This window comes from Cupressus sempervirens, chromosome 2 (assembly GCF_028749045.1).
Source record: "Cupressus sempervirens isolate cs-2001-9-10 chromosome 2, ASM2874904v1, whole genome shotgun sequence".
Classification (NCBI taxonomy): Eukaryota; Viridiplantae; Streptophyta; class Pinopsida; order Cupressales; family Cupressaceae; genus Cupressus; species Cupressus sempervirens.
In genome coordinates this window covers 751,869,366-751,895,185 of record NC_143119.1, presented here as the reverse complement: position 1 = coordinate 751,895,185, position 25,820 = coordinate 751,869,366, and the positions used below count along the sequence as shown (strand labels likewise).

Here is a 25,820-nt window from a genome sequence, read left to right as displayed (position 1 = left end):
CATCTGTTTAGCATTCGCCTTGAGAGGATATTTGTGAGATAAATCCCACAGCTCTCTACACTGGAAACACAACTTCTTCTTTCGAAGGTCATTAAGTGTCTCATTGTCTAATCTCTTAGACTCTTCTTTGGGTTGGGGATTCTTCTTATCTTTATCCTTCTTGAAGTGGGAATCTTTGGACTGAAATCTACTTCTCTGTGAAGATGGTGCCAAGTCCCTAACTTTCTTAATGGCTTCCAAGAGAGAGGGTGGATCATGTCCCTTAACCCAAGCATGAAGTGGCTCAGCTAATCCATCAACAAAGAGTACCACCAATCTCCTAGCTGATATGTCAGTAACAAGGACTGATAAACGCTGGAACTCAGCTATATATGTCTCCGCTGGACCCCATTGTTTGAGTTGAGCTAATTCCTTGAAGTGTAATTTAGGACCCTTAGTGTCAAACCTCTCAATCAGCCTCTCGGTAAACTCCACATATGATATAATCTGGTTGTGTCCCAAAGTCACCATGCCATTATACCACCACTCGTGTGCAGTACCATCCAAGTGTATAGCAGCATACTAAATGGCCTCCTCTTCAGGCATAGGATTCAGCTGCAAATAAGTATCCACCTTTTGCACCCAAGCATGTGCTGTAGTTTTCCCCGTAGCATCAAAATATGGTAGAGAGAGTTTCCCTACTTTCTTCCTTAGCTCAAAATTCTGATTCCTATCACCAACTCTAGGCCTGTGTCTCATTCTTATGTCCATATAATCCCTGAGTGATATAGCTGCTTGGAAGTCAGGTCCACTACCTTCCCAATCTCTTATGAATTGGTCCTGAAGTTCTGTGATCTGAGGTTTGTTTGCTGGTTGAACCAGAACTCTGGGTGGAAAGGTAGGTAATAAAGGTCTAGAACTTGCTGTTCGAGCTGGGCGTGCAACATGTCTGAAGTTATCAGCTTCATTATTTCGATTATTATTGCCATTATTATTGTTGCCTTGAGCTACATTATTATCATTATTACCATTGTTGTTGCCATTATTAGCACCTCCCTGATTCTCATTGAGGCCCATTTGTCTAGCCATCATTTGCAGCATCATGTCTATTCTTTGAGTTGTCTGCTGCTGAACCTGCATGAATTGGTTCATCAAATTGTAGAACCTCTCTTCATTTGGGTCCCCTCTTTCACCCATGTTTTGTTCGAAGAAAATCTCTTCTGATTCCGTGTGACTATCCTCAATATCAATTTGAATGGAAGAACTAGATTGTTCACTCTGACTATCCGGATTTCTATTTTGTCTGGCCCTGGTATTGCGGAAATTATAATGCCCTTGTCGCATGCTCAATCATACATTTTGGACCTATTTTATTTCTGCAATATGTTTCGGTGAAAGTTTCCCACAAGATGGTAGAATCTTCTGCTCTGATACCACTGTAAAGTAACCCCCTATTCTGGACCAGTTTTAGTGACTTTTACTCACTGTAATTTTGTCAAACAGTTTACTAACAACCTGATTACTGATTTGTTCTCAGTTTGCAAATGTACATGTTTGTTTATTGCTACTCACTAAGATAGGATATAAGTGTATATAATAATGTAGGATCCAGAGTATACAAACTTATTTTATTACTGAATAAATTGAAGCTAACAGCAGATGTAACTATCATTCAACGCACCAGCAGTTTTGAAATAAGTCATTACAACCAATGCCTAGTTCAATTCCAAAAATAAGTAAGAATAAAACATTGTTTGCATACCAATTTTCTGCTCCAGCATAATAAAGATATTCAAGAATACAATAACATATCTGAAACTTGTCTTTGCACCTCCAGCACTATATGGTATCCCGGTCACTGCATTGCAGATTTGTTAGGTTGCTCTCAGTTGCTACTAGGGATGATCATGTCACTGTAGCAATTCACTGTTCACGCTATTGTAGCGGATTACTGTTCACGCACTGTAGCAAATTACTGTTCATGCACTGTAGCTACTTACTGTTCATGCACTGTAGCGATTTACTGTTCATGCATTGTAGCGATTCACTATTCACCATTCACTTTGCATATTAGTCTTCTGATTTGCAAGCACTATATAAACCCCTAGACTGTATATTGCAACAACGTGGAGATTGATAGTCGAGAGGGATTTCGTCCTCAAAGCCCCAGGAAGATTATCTCCAAACTAAACAAGTAATTTCTTGAATCAACCAAAAACCTCAATGGAAGCTCTTCCACCTCTTTTATAATGTTCTCACAAAACCAATGCCTTTGTTTTGTCAATGTGGGATAAAACATAACTCCCTTTATGTAACTTATGTCTCCAATGTATTATAAAATAAAGGGGACTCTTTTATTTAAATATTTCCCATGAACTATAGTCTAAGCATTAACAAAGTTAAATATTTAAATTTAACTTTATAAAATGGTTTTATTAATGCAAAATAAATCATATCAATAATAAATGAATCTTTTTGTCGATTTTAAACATTTACCATCGACATGTTGCTGCCAAAGGATGTCCAATCATATCCAGAATGACTTACTATAAATAGTAAGTATGCCCAAAACTACCTCGAAACCCCTCAGGGACACCTGCAATTGAAACTGTCTAGGTCAAATGGCCTCTAAGTCCCTTTGATGTCTTGGTTAGCCTATGGGACCATGGGGAAATAGGCTAATGACACATCATGCTATGAAAGCTAGAAAGGGGACATTACACCCTTAGGTAAAATCGATGAGTCCAGTCTATGCAGATAATCAACTAGAAAGAATCCTCTCCTTAGCCACAACAACCAATAGTAGGAGAAATTGCCAAATTGCTATACAACAGCAGCAATTTGCAGAACCAACCTTCAGAATAATTCTCAGATTTCAAGAAACCTTCACTAGATAATCAAGAAATAAAATATATAATCAAGATGTCTCTCCTTCTCACAAAAAGCCATGTTTATAATGCCATTTGAGTCATTTAGCTTCACTCACACACTTTTCACTTAAAAAGAAACTTTATAATATAAAGTCTTAACACTTTATAATATGAAGCATAGTGATAATTAAGGGTGTATTAAATAATCATTAAAGCCAACATTCTTTCCAATAAATATGACTTCATCAAAGAAAAATCATTGAGAGACCAAATATCCAAAGCCAACTCATCATCTCGCTTGAATTGCTCAATACAAAAATAGCAATTGGCCATGAGTGACTTACTAAAAATAGTAAGTCCTAAAATAGCAATTTCCCAACAAAGACCCCCAAATCCAGACATCAGCTCATGAGGGTCACGATGATGAGCTAACAAAACCATACTCCTGTAGTGATTCGGGCTAGCAATGACCAACTGGAGTTTTGAAAATGAATGCAATTATGGGCCTACAGGATGTCCGTACGATGGGGGGGAAGAGTCTCTATGATAGCCGTACGGTAGTGTACAGGAGTTTGGCGTACAAAGATGAGATGACTGTATGGTGTGTATGTTGCCAACAAGAAATAGTACGGTGGTGCACTAGTCCATACGAGTGGGAGTCCTAGTTGCCGTACAATGGGGAAAAGAGGTCGTACGGTGACTGAGTCAGTCCGTACAGGGAAATGTGCAGCCAGGGAAAGCCGTACGGTGACTTAGGCAAGCTGTACGGTTAATGAAGGAGATTGTACGTTGATCCAAAGGGAAATTCCAGAGCCGTACGTATGGACAGAATGTGAGAGAAGATAGTACGGAAGGATGGATGGAAGCAACGTGGAAACACAATGTTGCACGAACATAGAATACAGAATATTATCAAACCAATGGCAATCATTGTAGATTTCAAACATAAAGCAATGCCCAAACAAGTATGAAAGAACATTCACCAGATTGATAAGAATTGCAAATAATGAGAGCACTCCAATTTGCCGAATACAAACTAGTTGAACACCGATGGAATAGGGTGAGGGTTGAATCCCACTGAAACCGTGCAAGCCAAATAGGGAAGGTCTTTCACTTTCGAAATGGTGAACAATGCCGAACTCCAACGGGAATCCGCAGTATAGAGATATATAGTCCAAAGCATACTTACAGACAACCTATAGCCGTGCTTAAATATCCATCGGGAAACATTCCGAGGGTGTACAAAGATAGTTGACGACGACACAATCTATTAAGACAAAAATAAATATGGGTCCGTGATAAATTAAAAATAATCGGACCGTTACACAGATTAATTAAATACATTTATTTTTTGTCGGGGACATTACAGTCCTCCTGTCCCAAAACTTGCTTGTCCCCAAGTAAGTGCAGTGCCGGGTGCTGGAGGATGTGTTCGCCTTCCCACGTTGTGTCGTCCAGCAGTAGATGTCGCCATCGTACCAAGTACTCTTTGACGGTTCGATTTTGCAAGATCTTTTCACGCACTTCAAGAATCTCAGTAGGTTCTAAAATAAGTTTCCCCTCATCATTGAGTGGTGGAAGGTCGGTAGTGATGGTGATGTTTTTTCCGATAGCCTTCTTTAGACAGGAAACATGGAAGATATTGTGAATGCGGCTACACTCCGAAAGCTCTAGTTCGTACGCTACCTCATCAATGCGATGGATCACGTGGTAGGGACCATAAAACTATGGCTTCAGTTTCTCCTTCCCTGTTCCTTTTAATGAGGATTGCCGATATGGTTGAAGCCGGAGATAGACTAGATCCCCCAGTTCAAAACTTCTCTCAATCCGATGTTTGCCAGCGTATACCTTCTGTTGGTTTTGTACCTGCTGAAGGTTTTCTTTCAAGCTCCTCAGAATGTCCTGTTCCTCTTGAAGCCGATCCTTCGCCCTTGGAGCGCGGCTGTCGCCTAGCACTGTGTCGATTGAGGAGAGTGGTTCATGCCAGCATAGAGCTTTGAACGGTGCCATCCTGATCGACATGTGATACGTGGTATTGTAGCAGTACTCCCCGAGATGGATCCATTTCGCCCATGCGCGTTGTTGTGCTGAGACGTAGTTCCGTAGGTAGCGTTCGAGTCATTTGTTCACTATTTCAGTTTGGCCATCCGTCTGTGGGTGGTAGCTCATGCTCGGTGATAATTCAGTTCCTACCATTTGAAACAGTTCTGTCCAAAAGATACTGATGAATTGTCCATCTTGGTCGCTGACGATATTTCGGGGTAACTTGTGCAAGCGGAAGACTTCTTTGAAAAACAGTTCGGCGACCTGTGCAACTTGAAAGTCTGAGAGGATGGTGAAGAAGTGAGCATACTTTCTCAATCTGTCAACTACCACGAAGATGCAGTCCTTTCCGTTCACCTTGGGAAGACCTGTTATGAAGTCCATTGATATACTTTCCCACTTATGTTCGGGAATTGGCAGAGGCTGTAACAGTCTGGTAGGAAGAGTGTGTTCAGGTTTGTTCTGTTGGCAAATAGTGCATTCTCTGACATGCTGCAACACGTCCCCTTTCAGTCCCTTCCATGAAAATCTCTCCCGAATACTTTTTTAGGTCTTAAGGAAGCCGGGCTGTCCAGCCAGGGGAGAGTCGTGCACTTCCTTCAAGATCTTCTGCTTCAGCTGAGATTCTGGCGCTAGGTAGATTCGATCCTTATAATAGATGATATCATTCACCACCCTATATCGATCGTTGTGGATGTGACCGTCCATTATCTCACAGGAAAACGTATTTTTGGAATATTCCACCAACAATTGTGCCTTCCAGTCGGTTGAGATCTGTTCTAGTGAGCAGATGGTGGGTTTTCGGGACAAGGCATTTGCAACAACATTTTTTTTCCCTTTTACATATTCAATGTCGAAATCAAAAGATTGAACCTTACCCATTTTGGTTGCCGTTTGTTCAAGTCCCGCTGCTCTAGGAAATATCTTAGGCTATTGTGATCCGTACAGAAAACAAACTTGGCACCAACCAGATACTGCCAAAACTTGGTCAATGTGTGAACAATGGTCAACATTTCTTTATCATAAATAGAATACAGGCGTTCGGCTGGTGTAAGCTTCCTACTCTCATAGGCGATGGGGTGTCTATCTTGCATCAAAACCGCTCCAATGCCTTCCCTTGATGCGTCGCATTCCAAAATGAACGGCCAGGTGAAGTCAAGCAGTGCCAACATCGGACAAGTGCTCATGGTCTCTTTTAGGTTATCAAATGTGAGTTGTGCTTCTTTGTCCCACTGGAAAGCCCCTTTCTTCGTTAGATCCGTCAAAGGCGCGCTGAGCTGAGAAAAACCTTTGAGAAATCTTTTGTAGTAATTGCACAATCCGAAGAACCCTCGCAGATCCGTGAGTGATTTTGGGGGAGGCCAGTCGAGGATAGCCTGAATCTTCTCTTGATGCATTGAACCCCCTATTGAGTGATGACATGCCCCAAGTACAATATCTCTGTCATTCTGAACTCACATTTGGACTATTTGGCGAACAGGGATTGTTCTTCCATGATACTCAGAACCTCATTCAAATGTTTCAGGTGCTCTTCCCACGTCCTGCTATAAATGAGAAGATCATCAAAGAATACCAATAAATACTTATGCAACTGTTTGTTAAAGATGCGTTCATGCACGACTGGAATGTAGCAGGTGCGTTGGTCAAACCGAACAAAATGACCAGGAACTCATAGTGTCCATAGTGGCAACGGAAGGCCGTTTTCTCCACATCCTCTTCCCTCATTCGGATCTGATGGTATCTGGAACAAAGATCTAGTTTATAAAAATAGACCGTGCCATGTAGTTCATCCAGCAACTCATCTATCCTGGGGATGGGGTACTTGTTCTTTATTGTCCTTATGTTCAGTGCGCAATAGTCCACACACATGCGCAACGTTCCGTCCTTCTTTACCAACATCACAGATGATGCGAATGGGCTAGAACTGGGACAAATCCATCCCTTCTCAAGCAACTCCTGAATCGTCCACTCAATCTCATCTTTAAACTTCTTGGGGTGGTGGTATGGTGTGGTTATGACAGGTTTCGCCCCTGATTCCAACTCTATTGTGTGTTCAAATCCCCGATGCGGTGGTATGCCAAGAGGAATATCCATGAAGACCCTTTCATGCCTACTTAACATATCCTGAAGCTCTTTGTCCTATAAAGGTTTTCGGTGCCTCTTTATAGGTTCCGCCAAGATAAAGCATTGCGTAGTCCATGCAACGTCATCGTGCCGCAGGATTGCCTCCATCCGATGTGTAGACACTTCCTGCAGTCCTTCATTTGCCATCCCTCGGAGGACCACCTTCTTCCTGTCAACCATGAAAGTGAAGTCCATTCGCTTGAAACTCTGAGTGTACTCATCAAGTGTCTCCATCCACTGTATGCCAAGAATGACTTCCATGTCAGCGAGGTCCACTATGAAAAAGCCTCCGTTACTGTATGATTTGCCATCATGATGCTTAGCTGAGGAGCAAGGTGCGTGCAGGGCAGGAATGTCCCTCCGGCAACGTTGACCTAAAAACCTGTGTGTGCCTCTGTCGGAAGATTTCTTCGTTTTACCAAGGAGTTTATGAAATTCAATGTAGCTTTTCTATCCAACATCACCGTGACCCTTTGTCCCTGAAGGGTACCCCGCACACAGAAAATCGTGCACCTCGAACTGCCAGCCAAAGTAATGGATCCACCGCGCTGTACCAAGGCAACAATCCTTTCCATACGGTTTAAGTTGGCCAAGTTGGTGTCACCGCTAGGTTGGATATCTTCTACTGGCATTTCCTCTTGTTCCTGATCGTCTTCTACCTCGATAATGAATTTTTCCTTTCTCGAGGCATCAGTGGCCAGGTTCCCAAGGGCCCTTGCAATTGAAACACAACTTCATCCTTCGGAGTTCTTGACGGAATGCTTCATCCAATGACGGCTTCTTGGGTGGAGGTTTGTCATGTGGAAATGTCAGCAGTTTCGGATGTGAGTGACTCCGAGAGGATGAGGATGATGTTGACGATGATGCCATGCTACATGCCTTACTGATTGCTTCCGACAAGGTTGACGGATTGAATCCCTTCAACCAACCCTTTAGTGGTTCTACTAGCCCGTCCATAAAGAGCACAACCCGCCTTTGTTCAGAGATGTTTGTGACCAACACGAAAAGTCTCTGAAATTTTGCGATGAACTGACCTATCGATCCCGTTTGCCTCAGTTGTGCCAGGTCTTTGAAATTGAGTTCGGGGTCTTTTCTATCAAATTGTTCAATTAATTTCTCTGTGAACTCTGCATAAGTCTTTATTTGATCATGCCCAAGTGTGATAGTGCTGTGGTGCCACCATTCGTGTGCAACGCCCTCCAAGTGCAACGCGGCAAATTTGATCTCTTCTTCTTGAGGCATAGGATTTAGCTGGAAGTAGGTATCGGCATTCATCACCCACGCCTGTGCTAAAATGGAGCCCGAACCATCAAATGGAGACAACTTCACTTTACTCAATTTTCTCCTCAGATCATTGTTAAAGTATCCTCCTCTGTTTCTGCCTCTTGCGTATCTCATTCTTAGATATGCGTAATCCTTGTAGGAAATGTCCTCTTCAAGATTTGCATTCCTCCAGTCTTCCCTTATCTCTTCAAAGGTTGGAAGTCTTTCTCCGTGATGTGTCTCTGTCCATGGTGGGAAAGTTGGCATGGACGGTCGAGAGCATGCTGAGTGAGGGTGTGATTTGCCCGCCACTGAGTCCGCACTGTGCCCATTCTGCTCTCCAGATATTTTGTTTTCCACCAACATCTTGAGAGTTTCTTCCCTGAGCCGCTGCGTATTAGTGATCTGTGCTTGGTTCCGTGCAAGATCCCTCAGAACTACAACGAGTTCGGCACTTGCCAGATCCCGTTCCCATTCTTTAGCCATTCGATCAATGGAATGTGTCCTCTTCCAGCTATAAACTCTCATTCACTGTCCACAGGCTGGTAGGATCAAAGGCTTTGATACCACTGTAGAGATCCGAGCTAGCAATGACCAACTGGAGTTTAAAAAATGAATGCAATTATGGGCCTGCAGGATGTCCGTGTGGGGGAAGAGTCTCTATGATAGTCGTACGATAGTGTACAGCAGTATGGCATAGGAGTTTGGTGTACGGAGATGAGATGTTCGTACGGTGTGTATGTTGCCAACAGGAAATAGTACGGTGGTGCACCAATCCGTACGGGAGGGAGTTTTAGTTGTCATACGGTGGAGAAAAGAGGCTGTATGATGATTGAGTTAGTCTGTACGGTGCAAATCTAAGCCTGATGTACGGTATGCAGTCCGTATAGGGAAATGTGCAGCCAGGGAAAGCTGTACGGTGACTTAGGCAAGCTGTACAGTTAATGAAGGAGACTGTATGTTGATCTAGAGGGAAATTCCAAAGCCGTACAGATGGACAGAAGGTGAGAGAAGATAGTACAGAAGGATGGATGGAAGCAGCGTAGAAACACAATGTTGCATGAACACAGAATACAGAATATTATCAAACCAATGGCAATCACTGTAGATTTCAAACATAAAGCAATGCCCAAACAAGTATGAAAGAACATTCACTAGATTGATAAGAATTGCAAATAATGAGAGCACTCCGTGGAAGCCAAATAGGGAAGGTCTTTCACTTCCAAAATGGCGAACAATGCCAAACTCCAACAGGAATCCGCAGTACAGAGAGATATAGTCGAAAGCATACTTACAGACAACCTATAGCCATGCTTAAATACCCGTCAGGAAACATTCCGAGGGTGTACAAAGATAGCCGACGATGACACAATCTACTAAGACAAAAATAAATATGGGTCCGAGATAAATTAAAAATAACTGGCTCGTTACACAGATTAATTAAATACATTTATTTTTTGTTGGGGACATTACAACTCTAGAGACCTGCTAAATCGGGGACATTACACATGATGTCTAAGCTTGGCTCAATCAAAATGGTCAATGCTAGCTTGTTCAATGCCATTCCAGGTTAGATTATATGCTATAATGATTAGCGGTAAATCATCCAATAGTAAAAGTGCACTATAATGTGTGTAAATGCCCCCACCAAGAAATTCCAACCAACTTGCAAATTCTTCAAATTATAGTACTTTGACATTTCATCAAATGATTGGCAAAATAACAAGCCAATCCAATTTTCTGACTTAAATGTTTAGGAACAGCTACACATATTTCATTTGACATAGAGTCACAGACACTTGCAAAACTTTTAACAATTCAAAGGCATCTTAAAAAACATTTGACCAACATACTTTATATATATGATACCAGCTGATACAAACATATTCAAACTAATAAAAATTTCAAACCCACCCTGTTGACCTGTAGCTGATTAAATAATAGTAATGCTAGTATTGCATTGGAACAATGCTGACATTATTGCATGGAATACAATCTAGAACTGCTATACAGAATGATGCCAACTTCAATGTTGCAATGGATATGTTTTCTTAAATTTTATCATGAATGCTAGCACATAAACAGTCCAGACCATTCCCATAAGACCTCCAACTACTGCTAAAACATGTCTCTCATATGCCAAAAGACTCTTATAGCTGCTCATAAAGGTAACTGTCACAGACAGAAAATGGTCACAGCTCCTATGTCTTCAATTAGAAACTATATGTTGATGAAATTCCCTTGAAGACTTTCCAACAATGTCACTCCCTCATAAAGAGCATAAAATTATCCCATAAACTCTCATTGGAGCTATGGTAACTCCAAATTTTCCCTAAGGAAAAGCAACCACTTATTGTCAATTCCAGTACTGCAGCAATTGAGAAAACACTAGCAAAACACTAGCACATGACCCCAAAAAGTGAATCAACTCCCTACATAAGACTCAACTCCTTTCATAAAAAGCAGATGGTGATTTTTATTAAAAGAAAACCTTCGATGCTTCTATTAAAACCTGATATTTGTGTAGCATTATATGCTCTTACATGGTCTCCGATAAAGGTGCAATATATGCCTAAGAATCCTAAATACCACAGGAAAGTTCAATGGGAGTTACCTTTTTCTTCTTGTGATGTTATTTCAATTTTTTAAAATATTTTTAACAACTATTTATCGATCGGTTATTTTTGGATGACCATCTGAAAATTCATATAATTACTTCTATTTATTTTTAATGGGAGCCTATTTGACGATTGCTCAGGAAAGGGTTTATAATTTTTGAAGACAGCTATGCAATAAGCTTCTTTTTTATGATAGCAAACTATTGTACACATAGAAGTTGTAGTTAGCTTTTAATTTTATTTTTATGAAAGTTTTGTAAATACTTCTAAATAAATGCTCATGTTAGCTTATTGATCATTTGTGTTCATACATGATAGCGTCGGTCAGAATTCAAGGATGAATGAAATTTTATTATTTCTCTTGTTATAAAGTTGACCAAGTAGCTCATGACTGTCCAAGGTGTACTTTGTTGCCTAGTTGTTAAATCCTTCATCAAGGTAGTTAGAGCCCATACTTGGTGGTGTGAAGATGCACTAAATTGGTACCCCACTCCTTGAATGCCATTTAGCAATGCTTCCCCCCTTTGTCTATTCCTACAACCAAAATGCATTTTTCCACAATAATAACATGTTCCTCCATTTAAATCAAAATATCAATAAAATAAAATAACTGATAACTGTCACAACAGTTATACACCACAAATCTTAATATTAAAATATAAGTATTCATTTTGCCAAAATAACAGAAATCAATGAACAAGTCATTTTCCAATGAATCAATTCAGTAATCATAACTTCCATTTCACAAGATCATGATATCAAGAGTATCTAACCAACCATTACAACAGCTATGACATTATTTTTAAAAGATAAAATTTTTTGGGATGTAACAAACTATAACCAGACTTAGAATGATTCTTCAAAGGCTTGTTGATTATTAATGTCACGGTTCTTACTGGGCATCAGGAAACCTATCTGTTAACTTTTGTGGTTTAATCTGCATATCCAGTAAATACCATCTCAGTAGCTCTCTGGTGGCGAGTTTCTCCAGGTCGTGAATTTTACCTCTTACTGGATGCACATCGATGAACCCACACAAAGGAGCACCAGTTTGAACTTCACAAATTTGTGGGTAACAAAATAATTTGATCTCGAGACATTTGGTAATATCTTGTTTTTTCTTTCAGTGTTGATCAAGACATAAAAAAAAAAGTTTAGAGTATGGAATCATTAGACCTGTAATTTCCTGTGACTATTTATTTGTACTCGGTAATTGGATATATTCCTCTATTCAATGTATATGTTAATGCTGAAGAAGTCATGAAACTATTAGTATGATCTCTTCTTTCTGCGAAATTCATTGTGTTTACAAACAAACAAGAAAAAGGTGAATGACATGATAACTGCCGACCAAAGAGAAGAAAAATCAAGGTATTAAGGAGACGGGTACAATGGATAATCTTGGTCATATTTACTGCACCAACTATAGGAACTGCAAGCCCATTTGTGAACACACATCACACTATCTAAGGGATGGGACCGAAATCAAATACTCTAGGCGGTGACAGAGAATGGTTCTGTTGTTTCCAAAGTCATTATTCCAGTTCTGAATGTTGTTGTCTGGAGACTTCTGTCCATGGGACATAATCACAAAAGTGTTCACTGCAAAAGACTTGTCTGATAAATCATAGAGATATGTTGTGCTTCTCAGTTTATTTATTGTAGAATCCCTGAACCATATTTCTATGATTGTGCAGGCGAGACAGTTATATTAGTTGCTTTCAATAGCAATAAGTATATATTATATAGATACGCATAGTGATCAATGATATAAATGGATTTGCGGAGACTCATGAAGAATGGAAGAGTCATTAGGAATGGTACAACCAATGTCGAGGAATGTTTATAGATTATCAAGAGGATATGCTCCAAATATTTGGGGAAATGTCAATTTGAAAGGTTATTAAAAAATAAGGGAAGAACTACAATACACCATCTTGGTATAAATAATCTTATTGGCTAATTATTATATAAAGGATGACACGAATGCATATATTTTGTTGTTGATATGGCAATTCAAAAATTGAGGAAAATGATAGTATATCTGATTGGTTTGATCATTGAGAGTCTCTTTGGGGGTTTCAACATTGTATAGCTGCCGAGTGAAACTTGTGACACAACATCTGTCCCTATATCGCAGAAAAGATTAATTTTTAAAATATTGTATCGTATGTAGCCAGGAGATTCATGGACGCACAATCAGGAGGATGAATTGGAAACCTTAATGAGACATGCAGACAGAATCCAAATGCAGATTTAAAAATAGAGAATTGCTTGAACCGAATATGATCAGGGGTTGTGCTTCAACAGAAGTCTCCAGTGGTATTATGAGATGCAGTGCTGACATCAGAGTCCAATTCTGGTGTGTCTCAATCCAATGGGTATGCTGCAGCAGAAAAGGAATGTAGAGGAAATCAAAATAGCAACAGCTTGCAAGTTTTGAGTGCCTATAGTTAGCATGGGTTGCAACTGAGGGGTACCTTGGATGATCTTGGAAGTATCAGTAGTCTGACTAGTCTCTAGCCTCTTTGCAGAGTCTGACTAATTTTAGTGTGAATGACAATTTGCTTGATGGGCCTATTCTTGAGGTGAGCAAGGGTGTGTATTTTATCTATGGGGGTGATTATTTCTGTAGCAACAAGATGATGCAAAAGTTGAGCACCATTTGCCCACCCTCTTCATTTGATGATGGAAACAATATTTATATAGAAGCAGACAATAGAAAGGGAAAAGAATGGGAGCTCCAAGAGGACGAAGAAGAATAGAAAGAGGTTTTCCATGTTTGATGTGATGCAAAATTGTTCAATGATATAAGAGTGGAAATTTTATATTGTGTAATGGCCCTTTGCCAATAGGCCACTAATAACCACTAATACTGAACTATGAAATTTCGTCAAACACTTGACATGCAAACTAAATACATTGCTGAAAGTAAAATGCTGAATAAAGGAAATTGTTGTGCAACAAATCTACTCAAATAGCTGATGTAAAAAAAACGTGCCAATATATTTATTCAATGATAAACAAATGCTTTTACATATGATATGCGATTTTCAACTCAAAGCATTACAACATGGCACATTACAAACAAACCCCCATTGGCTGAATGCAACTGAGAATTTCTTGCAACTACAAACTGAAATGAAAGAACCTGGATTGAGCAAATGCTAGAGACTGAATACTAAAGACAAAATGATGTAAATGCAACTCCAACCTGCCCTCAAACTTGCTGACCGTATGGCCTGCAAGTACAGCCGTACATGTACAGACTAGTACGACACCTAGCAAAAATAAATGCTAGGATGAAAGGTGCCAAAAATGCTATGGAAATAATCGCCAAGTTCCAAGGAAAATTCTCCCAGAAAATAAAAATCAAACTCCTAGCGAACAGGGAGATATGAGCAAAAATGTATGTCCAGACTAAAAACCGAACCCTACTGGAAATGTCCAAATAAGCCCAACTTGAAGTAGCTGAATACCACTTCCAAAGTGCAACCCTTCAAAGGATATTTCACCTCCTCAGTTATGCAAATCCTTAGAAGACTCCGTTCCTAATGATCAAATGACAATTTGCAAACCAAGATGGTGCCACAAATGCTCAAAGAGAAAAGTAGTGTAAACTCAAGTCATAGGATGTCCAAATGAGAGGCCAAGCACTCTATTTATTCACTTTCCTAAGAAGCCACTAAGAACTTCTAGAAGTATCCATAAAATATTCTTATGAAATTCCTTTATAATGCACTTTTATATAAAAAGTAACTTTACAAAATAAAAAGTGCAACTCAACTCAAAATTATAATATTTTGGCCCCGCAAAACACATAAAATAAAAATATGATAAACCCCATCTCTCCAAGAGCAAAATAGACCGTCCAATTCCCAAATAATCATCAGAATGACTCTCTCACCAAAATCATCTGCCTACGAGAGTCCATGATAAACAAATTCACTAAAAATGACATGTCACTAAAAAGGGGACATGACAGTCCGCCCCTCCTAAAATTGCTTGCCCTCAAGCAATCTCAAAGCTAGATGTTGCAAAATATCTTCTCCCTTCCATGTGGCATCCTCCTTGGGTAAATCTCTCCACTTCACCAAGTACTCTTTGATAGTCCTCCTACGGAGCTGTCTCTTTCTGCTATCAATGATGTACTCAGGAACAAGAACTAATTTCCCTTCATCATCCAATGGAGGAAGAACTGCTGAAGGCACAACATGCTGATCGACCGCCTTCTTGAGCGATGACACATGGAAAACATTATGCACCCTGCTATCTGTTGGAAGCTCAAGCTCATAAGCCATCTCACCTATCCGCCTGATAATCCTGAAAGGGCCATAGTATCTAGGCTTAAGCTTCTCTGACCCCCTCTTCTTGAGAGTAGATTGTTGATAAGGTTGCAGCATGAGATAAACCATGTCACCAACCTCAAATCTCCTCTCTGTCCTCTTCTGGTTTGCATACTGCTTATGTTGATTTTGTGCTCTAGCAATATTATCTCTGAAAGCATCAACAATATCCTTGCTCTCTTGAAGCAAATCCCTAGCATGAGGAGCTCTAACATCACTCATAAGCAAATCAACAAAGCTCGGTGCATTATAGCCATATAGTGCTCTAAAAGGAGTCAACTGAATAGACATGTGATAGGTAGTATTATAGCAAAACTCACATAAATAAATCCATCTAACCCATGCTTTCTGCTGACCAGCCACATAGTTCCTCAAATATCCCTCCACCCACTTATTTACTATCTCTGTCTGCCCATCAGTTTGTGGGTGGTAACTAGTGCTAGGTGTGAGCTCAGTACCACATAAATGGAACACATCTTGCCAAAAATGACTCAAGAACCTGCTGTCCCTGTCACTCACTATGCTCCGAGGTATCCCATGTAGTCTAAAAATTTCCCTGAAAAAGACTTCAGCTACCTGCATTGCCGTCTAAGTAGTAGCGATGGGAAGGAAGTGTGCATACTTCGTCAACCTGTCTACCACCACATAGATGCAATCTCGCCCTTGGGCCTTAGGTAAGCCCATGATGAAATCCATGGATATGCACTCCCACTTCTTGTTAGGGATGGGAAGTGGTTGTAGGAGCCCTGCCGGAAAGGTGTGCTGTTTTTTGTTCTATTGGAAAACAGGGCACTCTCTAACATACAACAACACATCTACCTTAAGCTCCTTCCATGTGAATCACTTGCGTACCTGCCTACACGTTTTGAAGTATCTAGGATGTCCAACTGTAGGTGAGTCATGAAGTGCTCTCATAACAATATGCTTCACCTTTGATCTTGGGACTAAGAATATCCTGTTCTTGTAGGTAATCAAATCATCCACAAGTGTATACCTGGTATCAACAACTGTCCCATCAACAATCCTAGATGCCTATGAATCTCTAGCATACCCAGCAATGATCAAGTGCCTCCAATATTTTGATATCTGAATCATAGCACTGAGATGTGGTCTAAGTGACAATGCATCTGCTACCACATTTTGAGTCCCTTTCACATAGGATGTCATCGGTAGAAATTGTGTATCAGCTGACAGGACCCTTTGGAAATTTTTTTGTATCAGTCGACAGGTACCTTCGGGAAAGTTCTTGTTATGTAGCCGATGGGAAAATAGTTTGTAGCGGACATAATGTATTTGGCCGATGGATACCTTCGGGAAGGTTCCTCGAAAAGTATTTATAACCCCTTCGGGAAGCATTGTAATCATCATATCAGAACCTAATGTATTGTTTGGCATATGCGAATATAATAAAAGGAGTTCTGCTGTTCGTATGCGTGTTCATTATTTGTGTGCATTTCTTAATTAACCTATGCCGCAAACATAGGAGATGTCAAAATCATAAGCCTACAGTTTACTAACCCACTTTTGCTGCCTGTCATTGAGATCTCTCTGTCCAAGGAAATGTCTCAAACTATTGTGGTTAGTTTTAATGCAAAACTTACCACCCACTAGATACTGCCTAAATTTAGCTAATGCATGCATAATAGCCAACATCTCCTTGTCATATATACTAAATGATCTCTCTGGCCCATGGAGCTTCCTACTCTCAAATGCAATGGGGTGTCTATCCTGCATCAGAACAACACCAATACCCTCTCCAGATGCATCACATTGAAGCTCAAATGGCTTCAAAAAGTCGAGTAATGCTATCATAGGGCATGTAGTCATGATCTCCTTGAATCTCTCAAAGCAAGCTTGTGCCTCAGGTGTCTAAACAAAGGCTCCCTTCTTTAGCAAATCTGTCATAGGAGCTGCATGGCATGAATACCCACTGACAAACCTATGGTAGATATCACACAACCCAAAAAACCCTCTCAATTGTGTTAGGTTCTTTGGAGTAGGCTAATCCACAATAGCACGGATCTTATCAAGATCCATCCTTACTCCCTCTGCACTAATGATGTGACCCAAATATAATAGCTCTGTCATGCCCAAATCACATTTGGACTCCTTAGCGTACAAGGACTCCGACTGCAGGATCCCCAAAACTCTCCAAGTGCTCCATGTGCTCCTGCCAAGTCTGACTATAAATCAGAATATCATCAAAGAAGACTAACACATACTTCCTCAACTGGTGACGGAAGACCCTATTCACAGTGGATTGAAAAGTAGCTGGCGCATTGGTCAGCCCAAATGGCATGACCACAAACTCAAAATGCCCACAATGACATCTGAAGGTAGTCTTCTCAATATCCTACTCTCTAACTCTGATCTGATGGTAGCCGGATCTCAAATCAATTTTCGTGAAGTAACATGCACCGTGAAGCTCATCAATCAACTCATCAATCCGTGGAATGGGGTACCTATTCTTGATTTTCCTTCGTTCAGCATCCTGTAATCAATGCACATCCTTAATGTACCATCCTTTTTCTTCACCAACACAACCAAAGAAGCAAAAGGAGACTTGCTAGGCCAAATGTGACCCATTGCAAGAAGCTCCTTGATGGTTTTCTTGATCTCATCCTTGAACCTCTTAGGATGCCTGTATGGTGTAATCATCATGGGTTTAGCACCCTCCTCCAACTCAATGATGTGCTCAATACCTTTGTTTGGTGGTCTGCCAGGTGGAATGTCACTGAAGACTCTTTCATACTTCACTCTCAACCTCTGTATGTCTGGGTGATACTCTGTCTTATGCTGTCCATCTTGTGTAGGCATGAGAGTACATATGGCTTCCCACTCAATGTCATCATGTTTGGTTAACCTCTCTAGCCATCTGAAGGAAATAGTCTTGATGTCTCTATTCCTGATGGCTCACAAAATGTGTTGCTTCCCATCCACTTCAAACTTAATCTCCATGTCCTTCAATCTAAAGGTGACCTCTTCCAATGAGTGCAACCACTCCATCCCAAGAATAATATCCAGATCACCCATGTTGACAACATGGTAGTCCGCCTTGAACTCAGTTGTTCAGGTGTAGGTGAAAATTTCTAACCATTCGGTTACACTGAAGAGTAACCATCAACAACCTATACTCGTAGTCCCTTAAACTCCTCAATCATAATTCCACGACGTACAACAAAACGTGCATCAATAAAATTGTGCATAGCACCTGTATCAACCAAAGTAATAACTCTCTGCCCTGCTAGAACACCACACAGTCTAAAAGATCGTTCCTGCTGAATGCTAGACCAGTGTGCCTCTTGAAAGTGCAAATCGGGCTCGTCCTTAGTCTTTGGAGCTTCTGCTTTTGCCTCAGGCTCTGCATCACTATGATCAACCTCATGTCCAGAATTATCAGAATTTGAACCCTCGTAGTAAGCCCACATAACCCTGTTGGCCTTCCCCTTAGGCCTCATTGGACAATCATGATCTCTGTCATAGGGACTGTTGCAGTAAAAACATAGCTTCTTCTTGCGCAAGTCATTCAGTGTCTCCATATCCAAAGGTGCAGTAGACTTACCCTTGGTGTCACCTTTTTTGCCCTTGTTTTTATGAAACTTCTTATTGTCCTTGAATGAAGAAGTGCTCCTGGAGGTGAATTTGCTGGAGGGTGTTGTGAGCTCCATGCTCCATGCCTTGCTCATAGCCTCCTGCAATGAAGGGGGATCAAATTCCTTGATCCATCCCTTTAGAGGTTCAGACAACCCTTTTGTGAATAGTATAACCAACCTTCTCTTGGACACATTCTGCACCATCACTGATAATCTCTAAAACTCACTGATGTAGACCTCCAAACTGTCTATTTGTCACAACTGTGCAAGATCACGGAAGATAAGACGCGTAGGCCTGTTTGCAATCCATGACTTGTGCCTAGGAGCACCTTGTGAACCTACTACACTCCTGTTATCCTGCTCTGGTGTCCCCCTACCTTGTTCCTGATTCCTCGGTTGAACAATGCTTTCCATCATAGTAGTCAATGCACGTATAGACTGAACTATCTCCTACTGTCCAGTAGCCATAGCCCGGAAGAAGTTTCTAGCCTCATCCTCATCAATCTTGGGGACTCTAGGTGGACTCTGTGACTGTCTTTCACCTATAGTAAGTATATCTCTAAATTCCTGCTCACCTTTAGGTGTTGCTCTCCTACGTGTATAATACTTGTGATACCCGAAAGATGAAGAATTCATAAAGATTCTTTACCTAACAGGATGGCAAGAACACTGCTCTGATACCACTGTAATGGCCCTTTTCCAATAGGCTACTAATAACTACTAATATTGAACTGTGAAATTTCGTCAAACACTTGACATGCAAACTAAATACACTGCTGAATAGAGGAAATTGTTGTGCAACAAATCTACTCAAATAGCTGATGTAAAAAAAAAGTGCCAATATATTTATTCAATGATAACCAAATGCTTTTACATATGATATGCGATTTTCAACTCAAAGCATTACAACATGGCACATTAGAAACAAACCCTCACTGGCTGAATGCAACTAAGAATTTCTTGCAACTACAAACTGAAATGAAAGAACTTGGATTGAGCAAATGTTGGAGACTGAATGCTGAAGACCAAATGCTGAAGACCAAATGATGTAAATGCAACTCCAACCTGCCCTCAAACTTGTTAACCGTACGGCCTGCAGGTACAACTGTACATGTACGGACTAGTACGACACCTGGCAAAAATAAATGCTGGGCTAAAAGGTGCTGAAAATACTATGGAAATAATCGCCAGGTTCCAAGGAAAATTCTCCTAGAAAATAAAAATCAAACTCCCAACCAACAGTGAGATATGAGCAAAAATATGTCCAAGCTAAAAACCGAACCCTATTGGAAATGTCCAAATAAGCCCAACTTGAAGTAGCTGAATACCACTTCCAAAGTGCAACCCTTCAAAGGATATTTCACCTCCTCAGTTATGCAAATCCTTAGGAGACTCCGTTCCTAATGATGAAATGACAATCTATAGACCAAGATGGCACCACAAATGCTCAAAGAGAAAAGTAGTGTAAACTCAAGTCATAGGATGTCCAAATGAGAGGCCAAGCACTCTATTTATTCACTTTCCTAAGAAGCCACTAAGAACTTCTAGAAGTATCCATAAAATATTCTTATGAAATTCCTTTATAATGCACTTCTATATAAAAAATAACTTTACAAAATAAAAGGTGCAACTCAACTCAAAATTATAATATTTTGGCCCCGCATAACACATAACATAAAAATATGATAAACCCCATCTCTCCAAGAGCAAAATAGACCGTCCAATCCCCAAATAATCATTACAATGACTCTCTCACCAAAATCATCTGCCTATGAGAGTCCATGATAGGCAAATTCATTGAAAATGACATGTCAATAAAAAGGGGACATGACATATTGTGGGGAGTAATAATCACCAATAATTGATTCTTATTATTTGACAAATTTGAATATCGAGGCATTTTCTGATTTGAAGCATATGGACCTTCATTGGAGCAACTTCTATCAAGGATGTTGATGTGTGGATGAGTATATATTATCCTTAACTATTACATTTATCTATTTACTGTAGTCTCTTTGTTAATTGTATTTCTATATGTACTAAAAGAGCTATTTTACCTTGATCTTTTCCTTTGTCTCTAAGGATGTTATTGCAAGGAAATATGAATGGTACATTAAGCATGCTACCAAATATTATGCAGGACTCAATCTTATGACAATACATCCAAAGAAGTTTTGTTCTAGGTTTCATTAGTCATTTAATGATCATGCTACATAAAGTGGAGCACTTAAATTGAATATCTTTGATGATTGAATTATGCATATCCTTCTTAATCGAGAGGGAGCTTGACACTTCATTAGAGGTAACCTTGGACAAAGAGGTATGCTTTCGTGATAGAGTGAGCAAATAAAGGATATGGTTCAGTTGATTTTTTGAGGATCTTGATCATAATTAGTCAGAGGGAGTAGACCATGTAAAGATGGATTATCTAGTGATTAAGAAACTGTGGCAGTCAGAGGACTTTGATTCATGAGATGAGGTTCCATATGTGCAGACTAAAAGGTCTTTATGCAAATGCCTAAACCATAGATGGATACTTGAAATACTATTCATTAGAGTACATTATCATTGAAGATCTGACAGCCGATACTATTCTCACCAAGTCTCTTACCAAAGTTTAGTTTGTACATTTGGAGACTAGCTCGGAGTTGGGAAGAGTGAAGCCTTTGATAAGAGGGAGTATTGGCATCAATGATTTCTTGAAATGAACTTTACTGGATTCTTCTCTTTGAGAGAGAAGCTTAAAGAGGAACCCTTGTACCACCCTCAAATATGGTTCATGGTGGATGTCAAGTGTGTAACGCCATGACAACACCATGTGAGAGAAATCATGGTGACTCCATGTAGAATTGTTTATTGTCATGTGTGTGACTCCATAACTTTATGGCCTGCTTGTGTACATTATTGAAAGGTGATGATCTTTCTGATAATATACACTTGTATTCAACATTGTAAGGCAACAACTTCACAATGTTCACTATCATGACGAATATCATGCTGACTTGATATTCATGGAAATGTCTTGTTAGTTAATATCTCCCAAGCTTATCAATAGATATCATGCTGACTTGATTTTGGTTGTGTATCAATATGTTCCTAATGAGATAATCATGGTGGATATTATGTGACGTAATATCTTTGGACATGCCATGATAGGTTATGGTAGACATCATGTGATGTGATGTCAGTGCACATACCATAACTAGGATATACGAATGTCACATGACTTGATGTTTTGTATACTTCTTAATATCATGACTTAGGTGATATCTAAACCAGTTCATACTTGGTTATCTTCAATAGCTAAGAGGGAGTGTTAAGACATGATAGCGTCAGTCAGAATTCAAGGACAAATCAACTAGCAAACTGTATGCATATGTGTGTGCATTAATGTATACCAGTTCACTACGTGAACTAATAGACATGCACACAAACAGATATACATAGACATTCAATTGTCCTACAATAAACTTCTTTTAAAATCATCCTTGTATTAATCTGATCAAACCAAGTATGAAAATCTGATTATATCTTTCTCTTAGATTGGGATGCTTATCCCTGATCATTATTGATCTTGTGTGGTTCAGTATGGATCGAGTGAATGATCCACTTCACATAACAGATTGGAGGCTGTAGATGATTATTGCTTAGCCTGCCTGATAATCATATGGCTTATTATAAATTGATTTGGAGTCTAATCACACCCGATAAACATGCGGATCTTTTGGTTAAGTAAAGTGTTTGTGCCTCTTCAATGAGACTTATAACTGGACAGACATGTCTGCCCTTAACATGCCTCTTGGTTACCATATATATAATGACCGATCACAAGAGAAAAGACATTGAAACAAATAAATGTATTCTCTCTCCAGATCAGTAATTGCAGAACTGTCCATTATATAACAGACATTCAGATTTATATCTCTGATAATTCAAGCACTTGCAATTTTATCTTCAAGAGAATACAAACAAGTTAGTATTTTGTCCTTCAAATATTCTCAAATCCATATCAACTGATAAGTATGAGATATTTTCCACAGCAAGTAAATTGTGATATTGCTATCAAGATTTAATTGTGCAGTTTTTGAGACAAACTCATTGACCCATATTTCATGAGTAGTGATTCACACATGAATCCATCTCTCATGAGAATAAGTGGAACACTTAGCACTCATTAGATCTAGGTGATGCTCACAGAGGTGAAGCACTGGGACTTCCTGGGAGGTCACCCATCCTAGTACTATTCCAGCTCGAGTGTGCATAACTATGAAGTTCCCTCCATGGTTAAACCCACTCTGCTTGCAACCCCATTTGCAAAACTTTCACTAAGTGTTGTGCCTTATGAACCATTCATTAGAAAGCCCCTTAAGCTCATCGATTGATAAGTATGAGATATTTTCCACAGCAAGTCAAATTGTGATATTGCTATCAAGATTTTACTGTGTAGTTTTTGAGTCAAACTCATTGGCCCATATATCATGAGTAGTGATTCAGACATGAATCCATCTCTCATGAGAATAAATGGAACACTTAGCACTCATTGGATCTAGGTGATGCTCATAGAGGTGAAGCACCGGGACTTCCCAAGAAATCACCCATCTCAATCCTATGAAGTTCCCTCGATGGTTATACCCACTCTACTTCACCTCTGTGAGCATCATCTAGATCCAATAAGTGCTAAGTGTTCCTTATTCTCATGAGAGATGGATTCATGTGTGAATCACTACTCATGATATATGGGTCAATGAGTTTGACTTAAAATCTACAGAGTTAAATCTTGATAGCAATATCGCAAATCCATATCAATCGGACAATCTGATCATAAGTTTCAACACATTCAAAATTTGATACCATTCAATAGAATTTAGTATACCTTCTTTGGTTCTCAAATTATTGCAAAACTATTTGGTGTGCTATTTTTCTATTATGACTAAGATATTGATTAGGGTTATTGTGAGTTTTGTATTCTAACAAGTGTTAATTTGGTCATTCTAACTTTAAAGTTTATAGGAAACTATTGTAATAGATCATAATGTTCTAAATGTATGTGTGGAGCTAAATAAATTGCTTTAGTGTGTTTGCTAGCGTTATATTACAAGTACGCTTTTAAGTTGTAGATTGTGACTTTGTCCATAATTCTTTAATTCAATTTATTGAAGTGTTTGTGTCCTTGTGTTTAAACTTTAAACCTATTTAATTCTTATGTTTTACTCACATCTTTCATTTTCTTCTTTAGCTAGAAGAGTGGGCATCTAATTGTCATGTCCCCTCTGTAGTTTGACTTGCAGAGTCATGAGAGTTGGCCTATTATTGGAGTCTCGTAGGCTAGTAGTGGTGGATAGAGACTCGTACTAGATACTCAATGACATAAGTTGGTTCTACAGTCAATTTGAGAGCCAATCGGGGCAGTTCCTTGATTTTAGGGATTTTCCTATAATTTAGGATGTTGTGGCAGAGATCAGATTTGAGGCTCCTCGAGACCAGTATACAGTTTCAGTTTCAGGGTGACAGGGTATATTCCCTAGTTTCTAGGAGCATCCCTAGTTTTTAGGGATGGAACTGCCAGTTGGCCCACATTTCCTGACATCAGTCATAGGCAAGTGAGAGGACCCATTCACTAATTATTTGGTTGGTTTGGTTTTCAAGTCGAATTTGGCTTTCTAGTTGAATAAAAGGAAATATTTCCTAAGTTTACGTTTAAATAAATTAAAATAAAGCTATTTATATAGCTAATTAGAGCAATAAGGGGATTTTGGCTTCATCTAGTTAGGCAAGCCTATGTGTTATAGTTCGTTGGAAAGGTCTTGAATTATTATAACTTGTTTTCATCATCCGGAGACCTTCGAGCACCTAGAGTTATGTCATTTGAGGAAAGGGGTGTTTTTCCTATACATAAAGGCTTTTTAATTGAGAAGATGCCATTTTCTAATAAAGGGAAAGGCATATTCTCCCTTTAGAGTTTGATTGACTTTGAGAGGGAGATAAAAGGAGATGTTGGCTTGTTCTTTCATTATCTTTTACTTCTTCATTCTTGGTATTTGCGATTTTGCTCTGAAGAGCGATTCTAGAGGACAGGGATGCAAACTAGAGCCTAGCTATTGGGACGCAAACCCTAATAGATGGTTTCAACAACATTCTACAATATTGTTTCATCAGTAGAAAAAGATTGTTAAGTTCAGTGTTTGGGGGTGCTTGTGCATTGCAAGTTGAGGGTCTTGTTTGGCGGGTTGGGATCTTCTTGCTACCTTGGCATGACTATAGCAGCCGTACGACAACCTTTCAGCTGGCAAGTGATTTATTAGTTGGCTTATGTTAGCCATCTCTACCCTTTTGGTGCGTGGCTGGTCCATTCTTGCAGCTGGCGTCTTCATTCATTGTTTGTAAACACCTTTGTTGGCATATTGATTACATATGTTGCCTAGTATGATTTGTAGCTATTCTAGTTGATTGAATATTATATTATTGGCTGCTGTTGTTAATTTTTGTTTTACTTATATATGGAAAATACAAAAAAGAAGAAACAATCTTCTACAACTTCTATCTAATTCTCTAAGACCACAAGGAAAGCACAGGAAAATTTATTATTTTAATTAAAATTTACAGAAGTTCAGTGAAAGGATCCTTTTGGGATCTTTCAGTGGTATCAGAGCCCAAATCTTGCTAACCTGTAGGGTTTCAGTGAAATTATTACAAGTTACAGAAAAGGGTTTGATAATTCATTTCAGCATTTGGCATCTATTTTTATATATCTTCTATGCATCCTAGTGGAGAAATACATAGGTTTTACGAGCATAGGAGAAACCAATGGCGAGCAAAGGCCGCTAGAGACACCAGCTTTGGGTGGGGCGTAGGGTTTTTTTGGTGACGACATGTCTATAGAGGCAAAGGAGAGAGAGTTCATGAGAACTCTGATTTTTTTACAGTCCAAGATAGTTTAGAAACTGGATAGATTATAGGATACCTTGAAGCAGACAGAATTGGATA

General features: G+C 39.5%; 1 protein-coding gene across 5 annotated transcripts in view; it reads right to left on the bottom strand.

The window, feature by feature from the left end:
- The window catches only part of LOC149575597 (putative trehalose-phosphate phosphatase C), a 337,875-nt gene that overhangs the window by 63,187 nt on the left and 248,868 nt on the right, over nucleotides 1–25,820 (bottom strand). The window contains exon 10 of one of the 5 annotated variants that reach the window (XM_089815365.1): nucleotides 11,359–11,431. The exons of the other annotated variants lie outside the window; for them this stretch is intronic. Coding sequence (XP_089671491.1) covers nucleotides 11,403–11,431 — 29 coding nt within the window. The 3' untranslated portion in view covers nucleotides 11,359–11,402. Of the gene's footprint in view, nucleotides 1–11,358; nucleotides 11,432–25,820 lie in introns of those variants that run through there. 5 annotated transcript variants of the gene reach the window in all.